This window comes from Thermobia domestica, unplaced genomic scaffold, assembly GCF_964235325.1.
Source record: "Thermobia domestica unplaced genomic scaffold, izTheDome1.hap1.1 HAP1_SCAFFOLD_219, whole genome shotgun sequence".
NCBI classification, from domain to species: Eukaryota; Metazoa; Arthropoda; class Insecta; order Zygentoma; family Lepismatidae; genus Thermobia; species Thermobia domestica.
In genome coordinates this window covers 124431-145770 of record NW_027655942.1, presented here as the reverse complement: position 1 = coordinate 145770, position 21340 = coordinate 124431, and the positions used below count along the sequence as shown (strand labels likewise).

Here is a 21340-nt window from a genome sequence, read left to right as displayed (position 1 = left end):
CCCCGCTTGTACAAAAATTAGTGTGCAAAACTTTAAAATGGCCCTTTCTCTGGGTGACACAAAAATATGTGCACCGCAACTAAATAGTCCACTCAAATTTATTCCTTCGTTTGTTTGAATCCCCCAGAATGGTATAAAATTCTGAGTTACCTAAAATGGTTCTTTTTCGGGTTGACAAAAACATAGGCCACTCAAATATATACCCCTTTGTTTGTTTAAAAAGTACGAAAGGTATAAACTTCTTAGTTAAAATTGCATTCCTTTGCTTCTTCTCGTAGTGTCAAAATTGAATATTCCAGCTAAATTTATTCCTTCGTTTATTTGAATAGTGCAAAAGCTATAATGGTCCTTCACTCTTCCCAGTTGGTACAAAAAAAATAGTCCACCCACATTTTATTCATTTTTCATTTTTTTCGGTTTGTTAAAAAGTAAACACTCCACCCAATTTCATTTCTTCGTTTACTTGCATAGTACAAAATGTTATAGAAATACTGAGTTAGTTAAAAAGAAACTTCTTCTGATTGACAAAAAAAGAGCATTTAAATTTATTAGTTTGTTTATTTCAGTAGCACAAAAGTACATAAATTCTGGGATAGTTAAACTGATTCTTTTCCACCCTCTCTGGTTAGTAAAAATTTATTTTTTTGTTTATTTAAATATTGCAAAATGGTATAAAATACCCAGCTAGTTAAAATGGTTCTTCTACGCGTTTTTAAGGTTAGTACAGTTTTATTCCTTCATTAGTTTAAGGAGTACAGAAGATATAAAATTCTGAGCTAGTTAAAATTGACCTTCTTCGTGTTTTGCTAGTTCCTACAAAACGTAATATCCCTCTCAGATTTATTGCTTCATTTATTTCAGTAGTACAAAATGATATAAAAACCTGAATTATTTAAAATGGACATTCTTCGCTTTTTTCTGGTTGGTAAAAAATAAATACACCAGCCAAATTATAATCAGTTTATTTAAATGGTACAAAGAGGTGTAAAATGCTGAGTCAGTCAAAATTGACCTTCTTCACTTTTTCTGCTTGGTACTAAATGGAATTGGCCATTCAAACTTATTCCTTCGTTTATTTGAAAAATACAAAAGCTATAATGTCCTTTCGCTTTTTCCAGTTGGTACAAAGTGAAATAGTCCACCCAAATATTATCCATGCTTCACTTTTTTCTGATTGTCACAAAACTATATACTTACGTTGTGCCTTTGTCTGCTGAAAATATTACATGCTGTCATCAGGGCGACTCAATCTACAGGAAATCCACGCACACTGATCTCTACCTCGATGGTACCGTTTTCATGATTCTGTACTCAAGATAGGGATCCTAATACTCTAATACATGGAGCATTCCAAAGAGTAGATGCAGATAATATAAGCCTAGAACTATCTAACCTGGATACAGCATTAAAATTCAATGGTTATTAGTCGAAGCAGATCAAAACAGCCATGAGAAAATGCAGTATCACAAATTGCACCACAAAAGAGTACGGCAGACAAGGAAAATATTGCAGTAATTCCATACATGACAAACCTTCCAACCAAATAGCAAGACTACTGAAGAAATTCAACTTCAAGACGGTACACTGTCTCCCACCGAAGATCAACAGTTTACTAACAGCCGCAAAAGACCTATTCGGGTTGAAGACACGGGGCATCTATATGATCACATGTAAATGTAACGCCACTTACATAGGTGAAACGGGAAGGAATATTGAAAACAGAATGAAAGAACACCAGCGACACAAGATTGAAACAACCTGAAAAATCTGCAAGAGACCATAGCTCTATACAATACAATCATATGGCTATGTGGAACCAAATTGAAGTTCTAAAAGGAAACAAACAGTTCTCGACAGGAAAATACGTGAAACTGTATTCACTTGTACTCACAAACACTCCATCAACGGAGCCGAAGGTACCATCTACCTGACATCCGATCTGCAGCTTTTCAGTACGGAAGGAAGCATCATCCAATCAGAGATTATTTTGCCGGTAATATCAGAGCACGCCATTGGCCTATAACAACAATCAATAGAAACACAGCAATTCCATAAGACTCCAATATAAGCTTTACGAAAAGTACACTTCAACTCATAAAACTGAATATATTACCGCTGTATCGTAACTAAAGCTCAGCAAAGCAACATTCACTCTGGCAGCAATCACGAGAACATTGGATTAACTTGACATAGTATATTATAGTGACACTTAAAAACAACATTGAAAAATCGAGCCGAGGACACGAAAATATTGCAATGCATGTCTAAAGGATAACTAATTATTCATTAGATCGAAGTTTTCTGTTTTACATTACAGAACAATATGAAATACCATACTTACGGCATACTCAGATGTCTCACTCTTCAAAAACATTTTCCGAAACTTATTCTGTCAATTCACTGGTATTCACAATCCAGAATATTAAATTTGAGTGTCTACACACCCTTCCTCTTTTTCAGATCTCAACCATAGTTTCATGGTTTGGGAGCATCCAAAGAGGTGATGAAAAGCAAACACTCCCATGAATTCAAGAGGTGAAAGAAGTTGTGCATGAATGTTTAAAAACACAATTGACCCATTGTTCCATGAGGAACAAGAATATGCCAAAAAGTAAAATATGGAGCATTATCCGCTAAATGAGGTTGTATAAATAACACCCTCGTTTACTTTGAATTTTTAAAACGATTGAAGGTTTCAATAGTAGAACACAGTATTAGATAATAGTATAAAATAACTAAACTAGACGCACTGTACCTCAATATGGGCTAACGTTCTTTAACTGCCAACAGTGAAAGAAGGAAAGTTTGAGCCCTGAAACTTAACTCCCCGAAGCGCATTTTTAGATCACCTAAAAGGGCTTTCTCAGATTTTATTTAGTCCTTTTTCGTCATAAAATTTTGATAAATATTGGCTACAACAGAATAACATTGGTATCTAAACATTGACATTCATGTGTAAGAAACTAACAGAGGAATTCAATGAAAAGAAGAAACTAGCAAATTTTTTAAACAGTCCTCCTATCGAAGTAACAAATATGCCCTAATCAAACATGGGTAGATAGTCCAATGGCAAAATAAAAAATAACAGTACGTATCGTTTTAGAGTGTGAAACTATGATGTTCAAACTATGTGAAATCAATGCTCGAACTTAAAGTAGTGCACCTATGTGTACTAACTGCAAATATAGTAATAAGAATAAATATTTATCCTGTTCCGCGGACGTTGAATCCATATAAAAACCATTACTACTTATACATTACTGTTTTAGTTCTATTCTGTATTCCTATTCGAAATGTCTATTCGAAAAGATTTTAAAAGATTCAGAACTAAATATAATCATATGTTTCATACGAAATTTTCTTGTTACAGTGTTGAGAGTGGACGAAAGGCAATAGTTAAATCTTTTGCTCCTAATTTAATTATTTTATCCTTTTAAACAACATTACTGAAAGTAATTGTATAGTCATTATTACGTTTATTGAAAGCTAATTATAAAGAGCAAAACATATTTTTTTAATTCCGTTTATTTGGTAGGTTATATTTTCTTTGCACATAGTGATAATTATGCGCTCCAAAGCACTGCAATACATGCGTTACATGTCTGGAACCGTACGTTAAAATTATTCGTTTGCTGCATGAAACTAAGGTTTCAATGTTGTCAACATCGTAGCTATTTTCGGGTTCACTTATAAATATAAATACAATTGATAATTTCCCTAGCCATACATTAAAACTATGTGTAGTTCATTCGTGTTTAAATTCTATTATATTCATAAATGCATAAAGGACAAAATTCTTATTAAATATGCATCCTACTGTAGGCGATAATGACCTTGACTATATTGTGTCAACCAACAAATCAATGGTTGTAGTCCCAAAGTTAAAGTTTTCCCATTTGATCAGTGTGTTATTTCATTCCGTATGTTCTTTCCTCAAACACATAATATTCTAACGACAAATATCAGTGACTGCTTTACCCCGGTGGAAAAAAGCCTCGTAGACTGAGTTGTTCATACTTTTTCATTGAGCTTACGTGCCAAAGGCTCATTTGACGATGCAGCTGATTTATCTACTGACGCCATACAGGCTGTGGTTAAAGATTTTGTACATTTCCGTAAAAGGTCATCTTCAAAGTTCCCCGTCGTGGTTTCATGAGGAACTAAATGCATACTTCGCAACAAAATATTAAATAAATAAAAACGAAGAAGAAACAACTGAAGGAAGATGTGGAATAATTTTCCTCGTGATTATACTTATAAAAACTTTACAGATATAGAAGACATAGTAAATATCTTATGAAAAGAAAGTATGAGGGGTACATTGAACACATCACAATCGATACAAGTAATAAGCCTAGCTGTTACTGTACCCTAATAAACAATCGAAGAAATAGTTATCGTATTCCGACGGAACAGACCTACAAAAATCTTTGCTAGCGTCAATAAAAAGACAGGGAAAGTTGTTTAATGAATATTTTGGTAGTAACTTTGCTTAATCCACTCCCACATCTCCTTCCTTCCCCTACACTCTTCAACCTGTTTGTTCTGAGTATTTGTGTTTATCAACAACACACAGACCGAAGTACTTTCCCTTCTCTTGACATTGGCCCATAGCGCGCCTTAGGGACAGATAATATCTACACTTCTTTCTTACGCAGTGCTGCCAGTTTGCTTTCTCAACGCCTTTCGCATTTACTAAAACGCTGTTTTGCAGAAGGTACCTTTCCCATCTGTTCGAAGAGAGATAATATCATTCCTATTCATAAGTCTGGTAAATATAAAAATGATTTGTCCGCCTATCGACCTACTTCTTTATTATCACCTCCCTCACTTGTCTGTGAAAAGATTATCTAAAACAGGATCTTTCAATTTGTTACTTCATTTATAAATTCCTCACCACACGGCTTTTTGCCAGGTGGACAAACACTCAGAAAATTCTAAGCTCGACATTTTGTATTTCGACCTGTCTAATAATTTCGATTCTCATCCACACCATCGTCTTATATACAAACTCAGTTCTACATTCAATATACATGACAAATTACTTAGTCTTCCGGAAACCTAACTCAGTAACAGGACACAACGAGTTTCAGTTTCAGGTTACTTTGCTGACTTTATTACATTAACTTTTGGAGTTCTCAAGGCAGTGTTCTGGGTCCACTTCTGTTACAATTACACATGGACGGTCTGACTTCTTTGTTTACAGACAGCTCTACCAATATTAGCTGATGATTGCAAACTCTAAAGACAAGTTCAATCCGAGAACGATGTTCTTGCTTTTCAAAACGATGTTTCAATTTTTTTAACTGGTGTAACTCTCGAAAACTTAGATTAATCATAGAAAAAAGTGCTTCTATTTCGATTTCTCTAAAAAGGAACCTATAAATAACATTTAAAAAATTGGCCATAAGAACAAAATCCTTCTTCTCTTTCAGAGATCTTGGTGTTATCATTGACAGTAAGCTTACTTTTCTGGAACATATAAGCACAATATCTTGTACAATATCGTGCACAATGTTTGTATCTTGGGCAATCCGGAGATAAATCATACTTTATTTATTTTATAATGTGAATACAGTTATCTTTGGGCCCTTAGAATTTGGTCAGATGGTTTCCGTCCACATTCTTTATTGATGTGCAATCCTGAAACTATAACCAGAAATAATTCTACAGATTCATGAAGTATTATTTCTAATAACCAACTATTAATTTAAATATTTGACTCGTACTCGACAATACAATATACATACGCTTATAAGCATAATATCATTTTGTGTTCCAGGAATGGATATGCATATGGAGAAGAACTAACAGATAATACATCGGTGAGAAGTCTTGACAAAGCAAAGTACAGAGCTCTTTTATTTATACCACTTGGGACCCAGGTAATCTATACACTTATATTATTTTTAAAAGATTGCACACCTCTTTTGCAATTTGTTATAATTAAGACTATCATTTTGTCTAGAATTACAGCACTACTAGAAATTTAAATATATTTCATCTTTAATCTTTATCAACTATATTACTTCTAAATACTAATTGTGTTTCCAGAATAAAATGGCCATCCTGTGAGATCAGTCTTACACACAATGTTCTGATGCGTTAATTTGTATCACACTTTAATTCTTTTATGTCAAGATATGGCATATCTATTTGTCATTATTTATATTTTTTTAAAAGAACATTTATAAAACATGTAAATAAATCAATCATAAATAGGACTAAATGCATTACACCATACATTGCGATTACTCTCTGTTGACTCTGTTTGACTCTGAAAGGAATATGACCCAAACAGCTAAATTAATTCAACGAAGCAATTCGTCTTACTGTCTTATAACACATTCATATTCTAATAAGTTATGGTTATAAAAGTCGAAATTATTGTTGAAAGCTTCGAATAAACAACGCTAGTGTACAAGATTTATTTTACATAATTAATTCATACCCTTTTCAATGTAACGCCAAGTTGTTTCGTTATAAACAATCGTGTATAAGGAGACGAAATACATTTCGAGTATGTGCTGTATAGATTGATGTGAGTGTATACAATGAAGTGGCAGCACCACAGGCTTCTGACGATGTTTAAAGGTAACTTCCGGTGTTGCCTTAAATTACCATGAAGTTTTTCTCAAGCTGTATTTCATTATGTAATCAGTTCAGATGATAGAAGGTAATATTCTAGTTTTCCCTTCTTCTTCAAAATGCAATGTGTACGAAACGTTCATATTGTTTAAAGAGGATACCCACCCTAGTTTTTCACAAGAAAATGCCAGTGATTTCTGCATGACTAATGTAATGTTCTTATAATTTTAACAAGTTTAATGTACGTCCGTTATACGGTAAGAATAAGATTTCTAGAAAGCATTTGAAACTTTTGTACACTTTTTAGAAGAAATACATTTTTTTCTAACTTAAAATACTTTTCAATTGACTTCTACTATGCTGAAACTACGCTGAAGAAACTCAAAAATTGCTCGTAAAGAAATTTTTGCTGTTAAGACGAAATACAGTCGCCGTCTCCGAAAAAAAAGTTTCAAGAAATCCATACAAATCCTTGTTCCAATTTTTAGTCAATAAACGACACCTTGAAATAAATATTCTTCTTTTGTCGACGTTATTTTAAAAACTTACTTTCTAATATTCGAAACCGAGTAATTAGCTCCGTTTCATGCAAACTGTTCTGCAAGATGTGTGACCGTGAAACTCAATTATCCTAAACTTAAATTAAGCCTTCTCCTGGTATCTATAATTATCCAACTTGTCTTATTATATGATATTCCGTATTGTACATATACTATAAAAGTCACGATTGTCTGTTGAATATTTCAAATAAATCTATGTACGCTACAGAACAGAATTACTAAGTAGTCTGTCTTCAAAATTTTAATCCCTTGACAAAGAAATTTTATAACCGTTTACAGCGTTCTTAATTCATGAATTTCAAAATTGTCTATATTGTTTGGCTTGTCTATACTCTCAGAAAAAATGAACATGAGTTACCTAAGCATAACTGTTTTACAGCTATGGTTAAAGGCGAGAAACAGTTCAAAGATGCTTGCTCCCCTTTGGTTCACTTTTCGTAAAATTCCACAGTGTCCTCAGCTTAGGATCAATGAGCGAATTTATTCCATTTATATTACTTTTTACTTAATTTATTCAATAATATCACTTATATATCCAAGAGTTCCAAATATCTAGTAGGTGTTAAAAGAAGATAATCAAGACCATCTTTTGAATTTCTCTGGGAGAAACACTTCGTAATTTATCTTTAATTTCTCATACTAGGATGCATGGTAAACAAACAAGTTTATGGGTTCTACGTGTAATAGTTTCTGAAATCAGAGTAATGGCAAGACATATTTCAACTGCACTATTAGTCTATATAACCACACTTAGAAAACCCGTGTTTTATTTAAAACGTCCAGTGTAAGTAATACCAGGTTTACACTTAATTTTAAGATTCTATTTTTCAAGGGAGCTTATTTTTCACAACACTGCATTACCAGTACCTTAGAATTCAAGAAAGAAAACTTAAACAATATATGAAATTTATTGGGTTAAATTGTTTTAGATTAGGGATGGCCAATTCCGGAATTTTGACTTTCCGGAATCCGGAAAGTAAAATCGGAAAATTACGGTTTTCGGAAAAAATCCGAAATTCGGAAAAAAATCCGGAATTCAGAAAAAAATCGGAATTCGGAAAATTCCGGAATTCATACAAAATCCGGAATTCGGAAAAATCCGGAATTCAGAACAATTCCGGAATTCGGTAAAAATATTTTTTCTTTTTGTAATCCTAAGAATTTTGTTCAAATGCAAAGGAACAAATTTCCTTTTTGTAATTCTAAGAATGTATGATGCAAGTTAAGCTGAAACTTACATCCTAAACTTTACACTACTCAATCTTTCCATGGTTAATGAGATGTGGTCCAAAAGTGCGATCTACTCCTAATATTTAATTCTTGTTTTACTGTGATATTGTCCAGAGGTATGACATATGTCACACTCAGATAAACAACTTGACATAATGAAAATGTTATAATAAATTGCTTTCCAGCAAATCGTAAGAAACGAATTTTCATGAAGTTAAAATATGCGTCGCTTGTTGCCACTGTGATGCAATTGATAATTTTTTATGCTGGAATAGTATATTATTATTATTATTATTATTATTATTATTATTATTAATAATAATAATAATAATAATAATAATAATAATAATAATAATAATCGTTTATGTACTGTAAAAGAAAAATATGAACCGATAAGTAGTAGATTTTATCTGTTGTTTTTTGATATCTTCTAAAAGTAATAATAAACTGCTTGTAAATACGCAATGATTATCAAGGACAATTCCATATTAATGTAAGGACTACTCTGCAGACTAGCAATAAATAACAGATAAACAATAGTCGCAAAAAAGTCACTATCTTGGGCACGTCAGGGGACACTAAAGTAGCACTAGCGACGTTTAAACTCGAAATTGGGGTCTGACATAAGTCGCTTGTCAACTTCACGGACATTATATTTTCCTTGAATGCGAGAATTTTGCGCACGGGAAATTTGCGCCCTACCACAAAAATAGGTAAAAATGCGCCCGCAATATATTTGCACTGGGATGTTTGCGCCCTACCCCAAAAAGAGGGAAAAATGCGCCGGCTATATATTTGCACTGAGATGTTTGTGCCCTACAATTCAACTTATTTTTGTATTGTGTAAAGTAACTTCCACTCACACTTGAACTAGGCTTGCCTCTCATCGTCTCAGTGAGTTACTTCATCCGTTACAATATTCCGAACAAACGAAAAAATACCATTTTAGTTCACTAAAGGACAATCCATACAAATATAATTTTTCATTATACTACAAAATTTACAATAAAATTATAAATGACTGATATAATATAATCAAAAAGTATAATTTGATCTACAAAAGGCTGTTTGGCTCTACCCAGATATCTATGTTCACAATCTTTGCGAGTTGTTTGGCTTTTCAGGACACAAAATATAGAAAAGAAAATGAAGAGTGAATGTAAAATTACTTCAGTAATATTATCAAGAAAACTATGTACAATGTGTTTACTTGCTGGAATTACACTTCAAACACATAATTGCGTTCAGTCGTTCTTTCAAAAAAATGTTCCGGGGGGCACAATTAATATTCCGGAGGGGTGTCACTGCTGGTACTATTCTATTTATTATTATATTAAAGACATATTATTTTGGTCTCCTCCATGGGGGCACTCTGAGAGCTCTGGGGAGGCCAGTGTTCCCCCAAAATCATCTCTGGAAGAAGCAGTGATTGCGTTGGTCCGTTGTGTTTTTTTGGCTTATATTGAAGTCTGTTCTCCCCTTATATAGCCACAATGAAAATAAATCACAAATGGCATGGGTGTGGCGGGAAGGATTGTTTATGCTGTAATGTCAGCCCCTCCGAGTAAAACCGTAAGCTCGAATAGGTTCTTTTATTTCACAGGGCTCAAACTTCCCGGTGGAGGTAATCGCAGGCGCAATTTTCGACACCGTCCGAATAACCTCGGAAGACTATATATTTTTCAATACTTTTTTATATTCTTTTACTCGAGATTTCATCAAACCTTCTTATTAAAATACTTACTAACATATCCCCATTTTATTGTCCTAACCAATCAATATGGGTATGTAGTCAGTAAAATATTTATATTGATCGAGCCCGTGGTGTGTAACCACAGTATTTCATATCATCCCCCCATTAGAAATCTTGACTAAACGAACCAGTATATGTTGCTAATAAAATAGTTTAGAATGATTGAGCCCCTTGTAAATGACCACAGTATTTCGTTACAAAACCCCCCTTCCTATTACCATATTCTAGCTACGTGCCTGACTCAGCTAATTCTCTACTTTCTTTACCAAGCACACATTCTCTCTAAATACCTAAGCTCATTATTTTCAGCAGATGCACAAATTGGGTAACATTCTATCTACATCAATGTTATATATGTCCATTACTGGAAACCGCTTCTCGCTATCTATTACCATATTCTCTGTATAATGATTAACGTTAAAACCAGAAATGGTTGATTTGTACCGCTTCCGCTTTGAATATTACATTCATCAGGGAACTCGATTCTTAACTATTGACTTTGTACATCGTGGCCAAAATTGATGGTAATCCATCAGATAGTTCTTGAGACTGTTTGTTTCACTGACGGACAGAACGAATATATGGCTATACAGTTTGGTAAACTAAATTCGTTAATGATTGATGATGGAACAAATACAAGAAAGGTAACCAAGAGTACCACCGGAAAAATTTTCGAACACAAAATTAGCCATTGAAAACCACATGTCCTGGGTTAGAATACCATAGATGAAAACTCTACCACTAAGTCATCAATCACCCTCTTATTAGTTTTATTAATTATTATATTAATATAATTTAATGAATGCCTGCTTATGTTGATTATTGAACAATTACATTGTGTACTTCGTAAAGTCAGAAATTATAAATTTGTATTTACTGTACATAGGTATGTTGACAATAAGCGAATGTTATTAGAATATTTGTTGAGATTTCTTTCCCTTAACTGCCTTTCGTCTGGTTAAAAAGTATTTCTCAGTGCTTTGGAGCAGCTGCAGGTGGGATCACGATAATGTTTCAGGTATACCGGCGGCTTTTTGTGTGTGAAAATAAGACCTTTTTCATAAAGCAGTAAATAACTGCAGTAGCAATTGTCTACGTAAGTGATAAAGACATATCCAACAACAAGAAACTAATACAAGAATATATATTCATTATTGTGTTTTTCTTTTAACAGCTACTAGCTAGGGATGGCCAATTCCATAATTTTTACTTTCCGGAATCAGTTTAAGGTCCCATGGACAATGCTAAATCATATGGTCAAATAAATGTTGGGTGGCTAACGTTCCTGGATATGAAAATTGTAAGTGTGTGTATGCACTTCTGCTCGTGTACATAGAATTATTGGAAATGATACGTGCAATGTTCATAAAATATGCCACCTTACAAACTTCCTTATTTGAGACATAGACCACTGCTTCATTCCTTACATGAACGCGGGCTAGATTTTGGTAGTACCAACTTATAGCTATGGTCAAGGGAAATAATTAAGTAAAAAATTGGAAATGGACAAATTCCAGTCATTGGGAACTTATACTATCGTGAGAGTAAAATACAGTGACGGGGGTAGGATTGCGACAAACTAGTACTCAATAAAGCTAGTATGTTGACCCCATTGCCCCGAATACTTTGCACAACGTTCCAAAGCATAAGGAAATGATTGTTTTGTCAATGCAGATCAAGTTTTAGTAGATAGAAGAAGGCAATGTAGCATAATTGATGTCCGGTCGTTTAGAGGGGCTGATTGTGACACTGACAACTACCTGTTGGCAGCGATAATACGAGAGAAGTTATCGTTGAATAAAGGTAAAATTCATTGTTCGAAAACGAAGAAATTCAATTTAAAGAAATTACAAGAGAGCCAGGTAAGAGAGATATACCAGATTGAAGTTTCGAATAGATTCTCGGCTTTAGAAGATTCGGAGTTCACTAGTGTTGAGGATACCTGGACTGAAATTAGAATTAGCATCAAAATTTCAGCAAAAGAAAAACTGGGACACGCGGAAATACGTACGAACAAACCATGGTTCGACCAGGTATGCATAAAATTAGCAGAGAAGAGAAAACAGGAAAAATCAAGCTGGCTACAAAATCCGAATGAAATAACTACACAAAAGTTCGCAGATATCAGGCAGGAAAGTTCCAAAACTTTTAGAACAAAGAAACGCGATTTTCTGAAAGGTTAAATTATGGAACTTGAAGATAATAGAAAAAATAAAAACATCCGGTACATGTATAAGCGAATCAACGAATTCAAGAAAGGCTATCAACCTCGTGCTTATATATTAAAGAAAGCAGACGGTACAGTTCTCACTGACACAGATAGCATATTAAATAGATGGAAAGATTTCTTTGACGATTTGCTTAACACGCAACCAAAAACTAGTGTGAGTGGAGAAAAGGAGATACACACCGCAGAATCGTATATTCCAGAACCCAACCGAATAGAAGTAGAAAACGCTATAAAGAAATTCAAGAAACACAAATCTCAGGGTGTAGATAAAATTCCGGGTGAGGTAATATTAGCTGGAAGCAAAATATTGTGGAACAAGATACACAAACTCATTCTCCTTATCTGGAACAAAGAAGAATTGCCACAAGAGTGGAAAGAATCAATCATTGTTCCAATTCACAAGAAAGGCAACAAAACTGACTGTAATAATTATCGAGGCACTTCTCTTCTGCAACATCCTATAAAATCCTTTCAAATATTCTATTAGCAAGACTGGTCTCATACGCAGATGAACTTATTGGAGATTATCCGTGCGGATTTAGACGAAACCGATCAAGTATCGACCAAATATTTGCCATAGCAGTAGGCCCCGGCACATGTAAAACAAAAAATTTTCGAACTAAATATTTTGAAACAAAAATTTCAAAAAAAAATTTCGAACTAAAAAATTTAAACAAATTTTTCGAAAAAAATTTTTAAACAAAACTTTCGAACTAAATTTTCAAATCAAAAAAATTTCGAACTAATTTTTTTTAAATTTTCGAACCCAAAAAAATTTCGAACTAAAAAAATTAAAAATTTTTCGAACGAAAAAAATATTTTAAACTAAAAACTTTCGAACTAAATTTTCAAATAAAAATTTTTCGACCCAAAAATTGAAACAAAATTTTGTCGAACTAAAACATTTTTTAAAAACTAAAGTTTCGAACTAAAGATGTAAATCACATCTAAAAATTTTCAAATCAAACTTTTTATCGAACTAAACTTTTAAAATTTTCGAACTAGAAATTTAAACCAAGTTTTAGAAAAATCCTAAGAAATGTTTTTTCAGGAATCGAACTCAGGTCTTTCAAACCAAAGATGTGTATGCTAACCGCTTAAATGAGATCGGATTTAATCATGCTTGGTGGGTTTCGAACCATGGTTCTTGAAAAGGATACACATATACTTTAAGAAAATAAATCTGACAGTGTAACGCTTCCGTTCGTGGATTAAAATAAAATGCTGATAGACTTCTTTGTGTGTTGACATAGAAGTACATATGATTGAAATGCAAGCGTCAGCGGATGTTGTATTACTTTTGTTTTACTACGAACGTGTCAGCATGATTCATGAAAAAAAGCAAACATTGACATTCTCGTATGGAATATGAGGAAAATGAAATGTCGTCACAGTTACGACAAGTAGTGACATGATCCTGACAGAAGGCATTTGGGATGATGTCATGATCGGAATTGCGATACTAGATGTTGTAACTATTGAGAAACGTGAATGACGTCACGATCGATTGTTACACATCGTTTTGGTTCGTGATTCATGACAAAAGCAGCGAGCGTTTTGATTGGTTCGTTGTGATGTCATTTTATAAATTTCCTCGTTTCTGATTGGTTGACGGTGACGTCGTTTTCACAGCGACCTAAATAAAAATCTAAATTTCATTTTTCAAATCCTACACCGCTCTTAACTATCAAGTGAGAAGGTCTACTTTTAAAAGTGTCTTCATTTAAGAAGCTTTACTGCACCGACTTTTTGTTCATTGAATTTGAGGTAAGTTCAGTGAGATTTTATTTTTCACACAAGATTCGAAAATCATTTTTATTTCATATTTGTGGGCGGATCACGAATACACTGTTTTACTTTTAGTACGAAATATTTAGACTATGAAGAAATTAGTGGAATGGGAAAGTGGGAGTACGAATCAGGAACCCCCACACATTAGAAGTAAGCACTTTAAATGATATGGTTTAGCGCCCCTTTAGCTTAATGTTGAATGTGAACTCCCGTCGGGAATTGAACCATGGTCAAAGATGTGTGCGCTTAGTTTTGAAAAGAATGCATTACAAAATTTCACAAACTATGCCTGAGAATAATATTGTTCGATACCCTTTGAAACCATTGTTTTAGTTTAGTGTCCCTTCAGCTTAACGTGACATTCCAGCAATCACCCGAGATTGAACCTGGGCCAGAGGTGTGTACGTCAACTATTTAGCTTAGTTTTGAAAAGAATGTATGATAACGCGTGAGAATATTAAATTTCAGAAAAGGCTTGACAGCGATCCGATGTGAAAAGCAAACCCCGCCGAGGATTGAACCAGGGCCTTCCACGTTAGAAGCATGTACGCTAACCGCTTAAATAAAAAGAGTGCATGCTAAATTTTTTTGGGTTCGAAAATTTAAAAAAAATTAGTTGGAAATTTTTTTTGATTTGAAAATTTAGTTCGAAAGTTTTGTTTAAAATTTTTTTTCGAAAAATTTGTTTAAATTTTTTAGTTCGAAATTTTTTTTAAATTTTTGTTTCAAAATATTTAGTTCGAAAATTTTTTGTTTGAAATTTTTGTTACAATCTTTTTAGTTCGAAAAAATTTTAGTTTAAAATTTCTTGCACTCTGCGGAACAGTTTCGAAAAGAATCGGAGCAGTTTAGGTAAGAAAAAATCTGGCAACACTGTTTCCATTAATGAAGCGCTTACTGAGCGTTTAAAAAATCGCTTAAACTCACAACAATGTGTTATGAGAAATCTACAAGCGACAACGATGGACCCCTCTTTCACCATTGTTACTTCCAGAGACATAGGCTACTAATTCAAGGACAGGATCTCCATCAAGGTAAGAAAGCTGGTAATCATCTTATCTGCCAAAGAGAATGATAATATTTAATGTAAACTTCAGTACAATATCATGATACCAAAAAGGTTATTTAAGAGGAGGTTGAACCTTCCATGGGAACTTTAAGGATAACCATAAAAGGGAACAAAATTCTAAAATCCAGGTCTAGGGTGGATCGTCGTCATAGCACTCTGAATGTCTAGCATTGGGGTGGGGTGTAAGATTATGCGATTTCTATCAACCAATCAACATCGTGGTACCAAAGCAATCATCTAACCCGTAAAATGGAAACAAATGAGTGAGGGGTTTTCCCACGTTATACCATGTAATCTGTTCACCGTGTGGCGGGTCTAAGATCATGTGACCTCTGTCGGCCAATCAAAATCAAGGTACCAAAGCACTCATCTTACTCGTAAAAAGGGGACGAATTTCAAAAGTCACATGGCTTAAGATCATGTGACCTCTGTCAGCCAATCAACATCGTGGTACCAAAGCATTCATCTTACACGTAAAATGGAACGAATTTCAAATATCCCGGGGTCTAAGATCACGTGACATTTGTCAACCAATCAGAAACACTTATCTTACCCGTAAAAGGGAACAAATTTCAAAAATCTCTGGTGAGGGATTTCCCCGCAGGGTGACTCATGACGTCATACCACGTGACCAGAAAATTTGAATTTCCCGCTTGGGCGGGTCCTAACGTCACGTGACCTCTCTCAGCCAATCAGAATCGAGAAAATTTTTGCTGACTCGGCGAGCCATACGCCGGGGCCTACTACTGCCATTTGCCAAATACTACGAAAAAAGTGGGAATACAATACCCCGGTACATCAACTATTTATTGATTTTAGAAAGGCGAAAGACTCGGTTAGGAGAAAACATTTTACAACGTCCTTACTGAACTTGGAATACCGAGAAAGCTAATTAGATTAAATACGATATGTTTAAATGAATCCCAAAGTAAAGTCCGGGTAGGAAAATTTTTGTCCAAGTGCTTTCACGTCGAAAATGACCTGAAAGAAGGAGATGCGTTGTCCCCATTATTATTTTACTTCGTTCTGGAGTATTCTATAAGGAAAGTCAAAGATAGCAACCAGGGCTTACAGTTGAACGGTATTCACCAGGTTATGGCATATGCTGATGATGTAAATTTAATAGGTGATAAAAGGAGAACAATATAAAGAAATGCAGAGATATTATTAAACGCTTGCAGGGACATGGGTTTAGAAGTAAATGCAGAGAAAACTAAATACATGGAAGTGCGTCGGGACCGGAATACAGCAAATTATGGATGCATTAAAATATTAAATAATACTTTTGATAAAGTGGATAGTTTCAAATATCTAGGATGAATATTAACAAAGGAAAATCATATTCACGGAGAAAGTAAATATGGACTAAAAGCAGGGAATTCGTGTTACTATTCGGTTCAAAATCTCTTGTCGTCGCGAATTCTGTCGAGGAATTTGAAACTTAAAATATACAAAACGATAATCATGTTTGTTGTTTTCTATGGCTGCGAAGCATGGTCGCTTACTCTGAGGAAAGAACATAGACTTAAAGTATTTGAGAACATGATCGTGAGACGAATATTCGGACCCAAGAGGAACGGGAATGGGGAATGGTGGAAACTTGATAACGAGGAACTAGGAGACTTAGATGGGCGGGTCATGTACCTAGAATGGAAGAAAGTAGAAACGCTTTCAAAGTATTGGCTGGAAGACCAATCGGAAAACGACCATTAGGAAGACCTAGGCGCAGATGGGAGGACAATATTAAGATGAATCTTGTAGATATTGTAATACAAAGTAGAAACTGGATGCAGTTAGCTAAGGATAGAAGTCAGTGGAGAGCTTTTGTGAACACGGTATTGAACCTCTGGGTTCCATAGGCCATAGATTTAATTAGTTAGTTTGTTAGTCAATAAGGAAATGACAATAAGGAAATGACAGATGTCACTGAGGGCATCCTAACAATATATCCAGCAAAGACCTGGGGTCCGAAAAGATTTTATTATATATTACTATCTTTCATCAATGATTTTCGAGTTGTTGACAGATTAACTTGAATTATAAAAATCAAATATGTTTAACTGGAATAATTCAGGATTTCGACACATTAAGTATCCATGGGGTTTGCTTATAAACAATGAATTATTAATGCAGTGCTTTTTTGGAGCCTAATAATATGTAGCCGTATTATACAAGAAATCCAGGAGGAGAATAGAGATGCAGTTGCTATTCCCGCATAAGGACGCTCCATAATTAAAGGGCACAACTCACCTACCTTTGGGAATCATGAAAATGTAAAGAGTTTAATTTTATATTTCAAGCAAAGAAACGTTCAAATATAAAGCGGTAGTACTTAATAAAATACTTAAATGGAAGAAACATTTGGTTAGGTCCAGTTTTAAATCCAGCAGACGTGGTTGCCAAAATTACCTGAGACACGTCACTGTAAAAGGATGTCCATGGTTGCAATTATATACCACTCGACAAGTATTCTTTGGGGCTATAATTGTGCAGTAGTGGTTGTTTTGAAACATGGAATTTCGGCTCTTCTCAAACAATTCATGACAATTCTGAGCTATGCATTACTTAAAAACTGTTGTATTACAGGGTGATGTTTGTGTTCGAACATGTCAGCCGCAGCATTCATACAGCTTACGTACTCCCAGAGACTTTAACAATATTAACCTGCAAGTACCTTCCTCTTCAAAACATTATTGAAAACAGTTCTACTTATGTATCTTAGGATTAGATTTAGTCCCAAAAGAGCGTAACATCTTGAAGACGGATAAAGCACAACACTGTCGAAAATACCGGATCCTTATTGAATGTTTTAATAGAAGGATCCACTTGCTAGAACGGCTAACAAGGATACTCTCCCTAACATCTTGTGAGCTCAAAATGAGCAAGTTATTAGTAGCTGTTGGTCACTTATGCAACGAACTGAATGCCTTCTAGAGTGATGTTGGGTTTATTTGGATGGAACGTGCATGATAGATCTATTTCCCATTTTTGTTTACTAGAAATTCACCTGTGGATGAATTGAAAAAAAGTTTACTTATTATATACCTACGCAACAAAATACTATAGTAACACTTTATTATTAGCTTCTTTCTAAATATTTTGTAATGTAGTAAAATTACTACGATATCTACAAACAACCAGTATGTAGGTTGGGTACCTAGATATGAATGCTTTTACATAATTATCATTTACAGTATTTAACACTTATATACGACATTCAACGTATATATGGTCGTACGTGGGTTTGTGTGTGTGAGAGACAAGAGACACAGAGAGAAAGGAAATGAAAGTAAGTTCTTAAACTCCGATTTAATAATATCTCTGTAACTTGATTCCTTTCTTTAAACAGGTATTCGTGCTTTCTCCATACGATAGTCCTCAGAGCATTCTTCGAAAGATAGTTTACGATAAAGCAGGGTACTTCAGAGTGTATACTACAGAAATACTTGCTACTATAAGTTCTCCGGATGTCCGAGGCTTAACTCCACAGCAAAGAAAATGTTACTTCAGGGATGAGAAAATATTGACTATTAGCCCTGTTTACACGAAATACCAGTGCACACTTCAGTGTACATACGAACGAAGTATGGAGATATGCCAGTGTTCGCCAGTAATATTCCAAGTTCATGGTAAGTTTTATTAATAATATTATGAAACTGTTCTTATATTATTCCTTTGACCTTATCTAATCGCATATAAGTATGTTATAATTTAATGTTTTATTAGAGTTGAGCTTAGGAGCTCATCAATAAACTTTGTTTCTTACAGCATAGACTAAAAATTAGCCACCATGATCATATCGCGATACGATACGTAACTGGATTTTGAATTATGTTTTACCATGTAATCATTGCTTGAAAGGAACTTGCATCCTTTAATCACTGTTCGCGAAAATAAACTTACTAACTTATACTCATTTTCTGAACAGCACGAAATTCAGTCCCTGCGTATCATCAGAACTGCTAACATAGTGTCGTACTTTATAAAAGCACACAAAATCTTATAGATAAAACTAAAAAAAGTAAAATTCACTTTTTGATAACCCTTAAACCCTTTATTTCAGAGTGAGCACTCTCAAGTCAAGTGATATTACCTTAATTTGGATTACAATTTTATTCAGGTGTAAACATTCAAATTAATATTATTTATATAAAGGTACACAAGTGTAATACGCCAGAACTTTGTGTTAAATGCTGAAAGTAAACGTTCGATGGAATCTACCACTATGTTATGGTGACTAGAACCTTAATAAAATTTAGACTAGGAAAATATGTAACTATCCAGACTCATAAATAATTTATTTTTCCAAAGGGAGTTATGTGGCAACTATCAGGCTAGAAAAGAATATTGCTAATACTATGTGACCCACAGAATTGAAGTTACGTCATGGTTACGAGGAAGATAATACTTGTTCCATCTGCTTTCAACATCTACTATAATCGTCATATGTCGCAACACACAGAGAATGCCAAAAGAATCCGAATCCATCTAAGTGATGTCCCCCAACTGGTGTGTGATGTAAGATAGAAACGTCGGATGATTATTCCACGTGTGCCCAAAGTCACCATGGAATACGTCAATATACCAAACCAGCTTATCCTCATTTTCCTGATGGCCAAGTACTAATGTCCTAAATCAAGATGACATGACACGACAATCTTCTGGTTATCACAGGAAATTTACCTCACAACCACATGGAAAGATTTTCAAGTTTTGCAGATCTTCCAAGCTTGTTTTCAGAACATCCTGTATAAATGAAATGGTTAATATTACAGAAGCACTAAGTAGCATGATTTTGTAGCACACGAGCAGAGAACATACGAATGAACAGAAAGAAATTTTAAAAAAATTAACTGAAGGCAACTAAGCTAAATTGCAAGGAACTGAATTAAAATTAAAGTTGCAAACAATAGTTGCAAAATAATAAGAAAGGTGAAGGTAGGTTTACTACTATAAAGTATAATTGGTTAAATTTTTCCAATAACTTATTTACAAACATATAGAGAGACTTTGAATATAGAGAGAATTTAAATACTAAGACGAAGTACCTCGCTTCTCTCGAAACCCAGAGTTTTATACGGAAGGCATCTCATAATTTTTAAAAATGTGGAATTTCAATAACAATCTATGTGTAATCCCGAAGAACGCGGTGATTACGGATGCAGATTAAAAAGAAGAGCTACTGAAATCCAGAATATGATTCATTTACGCCTAAGTTCTGAAAGAAATTAATTAATGAAAAGTATCACCGTTTGAATCTGTAAATATGTAGGTGCACTAGAGTATTGGACTGTTAATTAATTATACAAATGTAGAAGTAAAACTGAATAAGAGCCATACGTTCGAAATCTAGAGCCTTGGAAAAGGTAACGTGATGCATAGTACGATTAACGACATGTTTTCTTTCATCGTGTGTGACATACTATTCAACATCATTTACTGTAAGGCTGGACGCTGCTATACGGAGAAAAGATAAAATCCACTGTCTAAATGTCCATATGAGTCGACTTTAAAAGTTAGGTTGATATATTTAGAAACATGGCCCCAAACTAAAGATGCACATATTCCCTCGGTGGAGTGGCAAAATCAATTTTCAGACACTGCAGTGTATATTTTCTAGTTTAGGTTCTATGAAAATCCCCTTGATCAAAAAATACACATTGTTTTTAATATATGCTTAGTAGGGTGTAATTCGGTTGCGGCTAGTGCGGATATTCGGCCAGATTACATCAATGAAACGCATAAAAATTTCATCTCGATAAGACAAGTACTTCTGCTATTTAGTAGAGCCTCTCTAATAAATATCTTTATTTAAATAATTGCAACTTAAAATTTCTTCCGCTGATGAATTCCTAATAGCTACAGCAAATGGTCAAAGATAAATATATTCAGTCGTGAAGAATTTGCTTAATACCTCCACTGATAATAAATATTTTCAAATGTACATCGACAATCTCTAAATAGATCTAAACATAAATCTCATCAACTTAATAACACCTGTGCCGTCTGTAGTATAAGTAAAACTCATGTCCTATAAAGTTCCGCATTAATTTCTCATCTCAAAGAACAGTTCCTTCGCTACCAAGATCAAACTTATCACAAATTACTCGAAAGATCAT

General features: G+C 34.2%; 1 protein-coding gene across 1 annotated transcript in view; it reads left to right on the top strand.

The window, feature by feature from the left end:
• Positions 1-18973, top strand: part of LOC145676566 (uncharacterized) — a 106557-nt gene extending 87584 nt beyond the window's left edge. Inside the window, exons 5-7 of the mRNA XM_081747402.1 lie at positions 5783-5885; positions 18571-18850; positions 18948-18973. Coding sequence (XP_081603528.1) covers positions 5783-5885; positions 18571-18850; positions 18948-18973 — 409 coding nt within the window. The remainder of the gene's footprint in view (positions 1-5782; positions 5886-18570; positions 18851-18947) is intronic.
• Positions 18974-21340: the final 2367 nt, after the last annotated feature.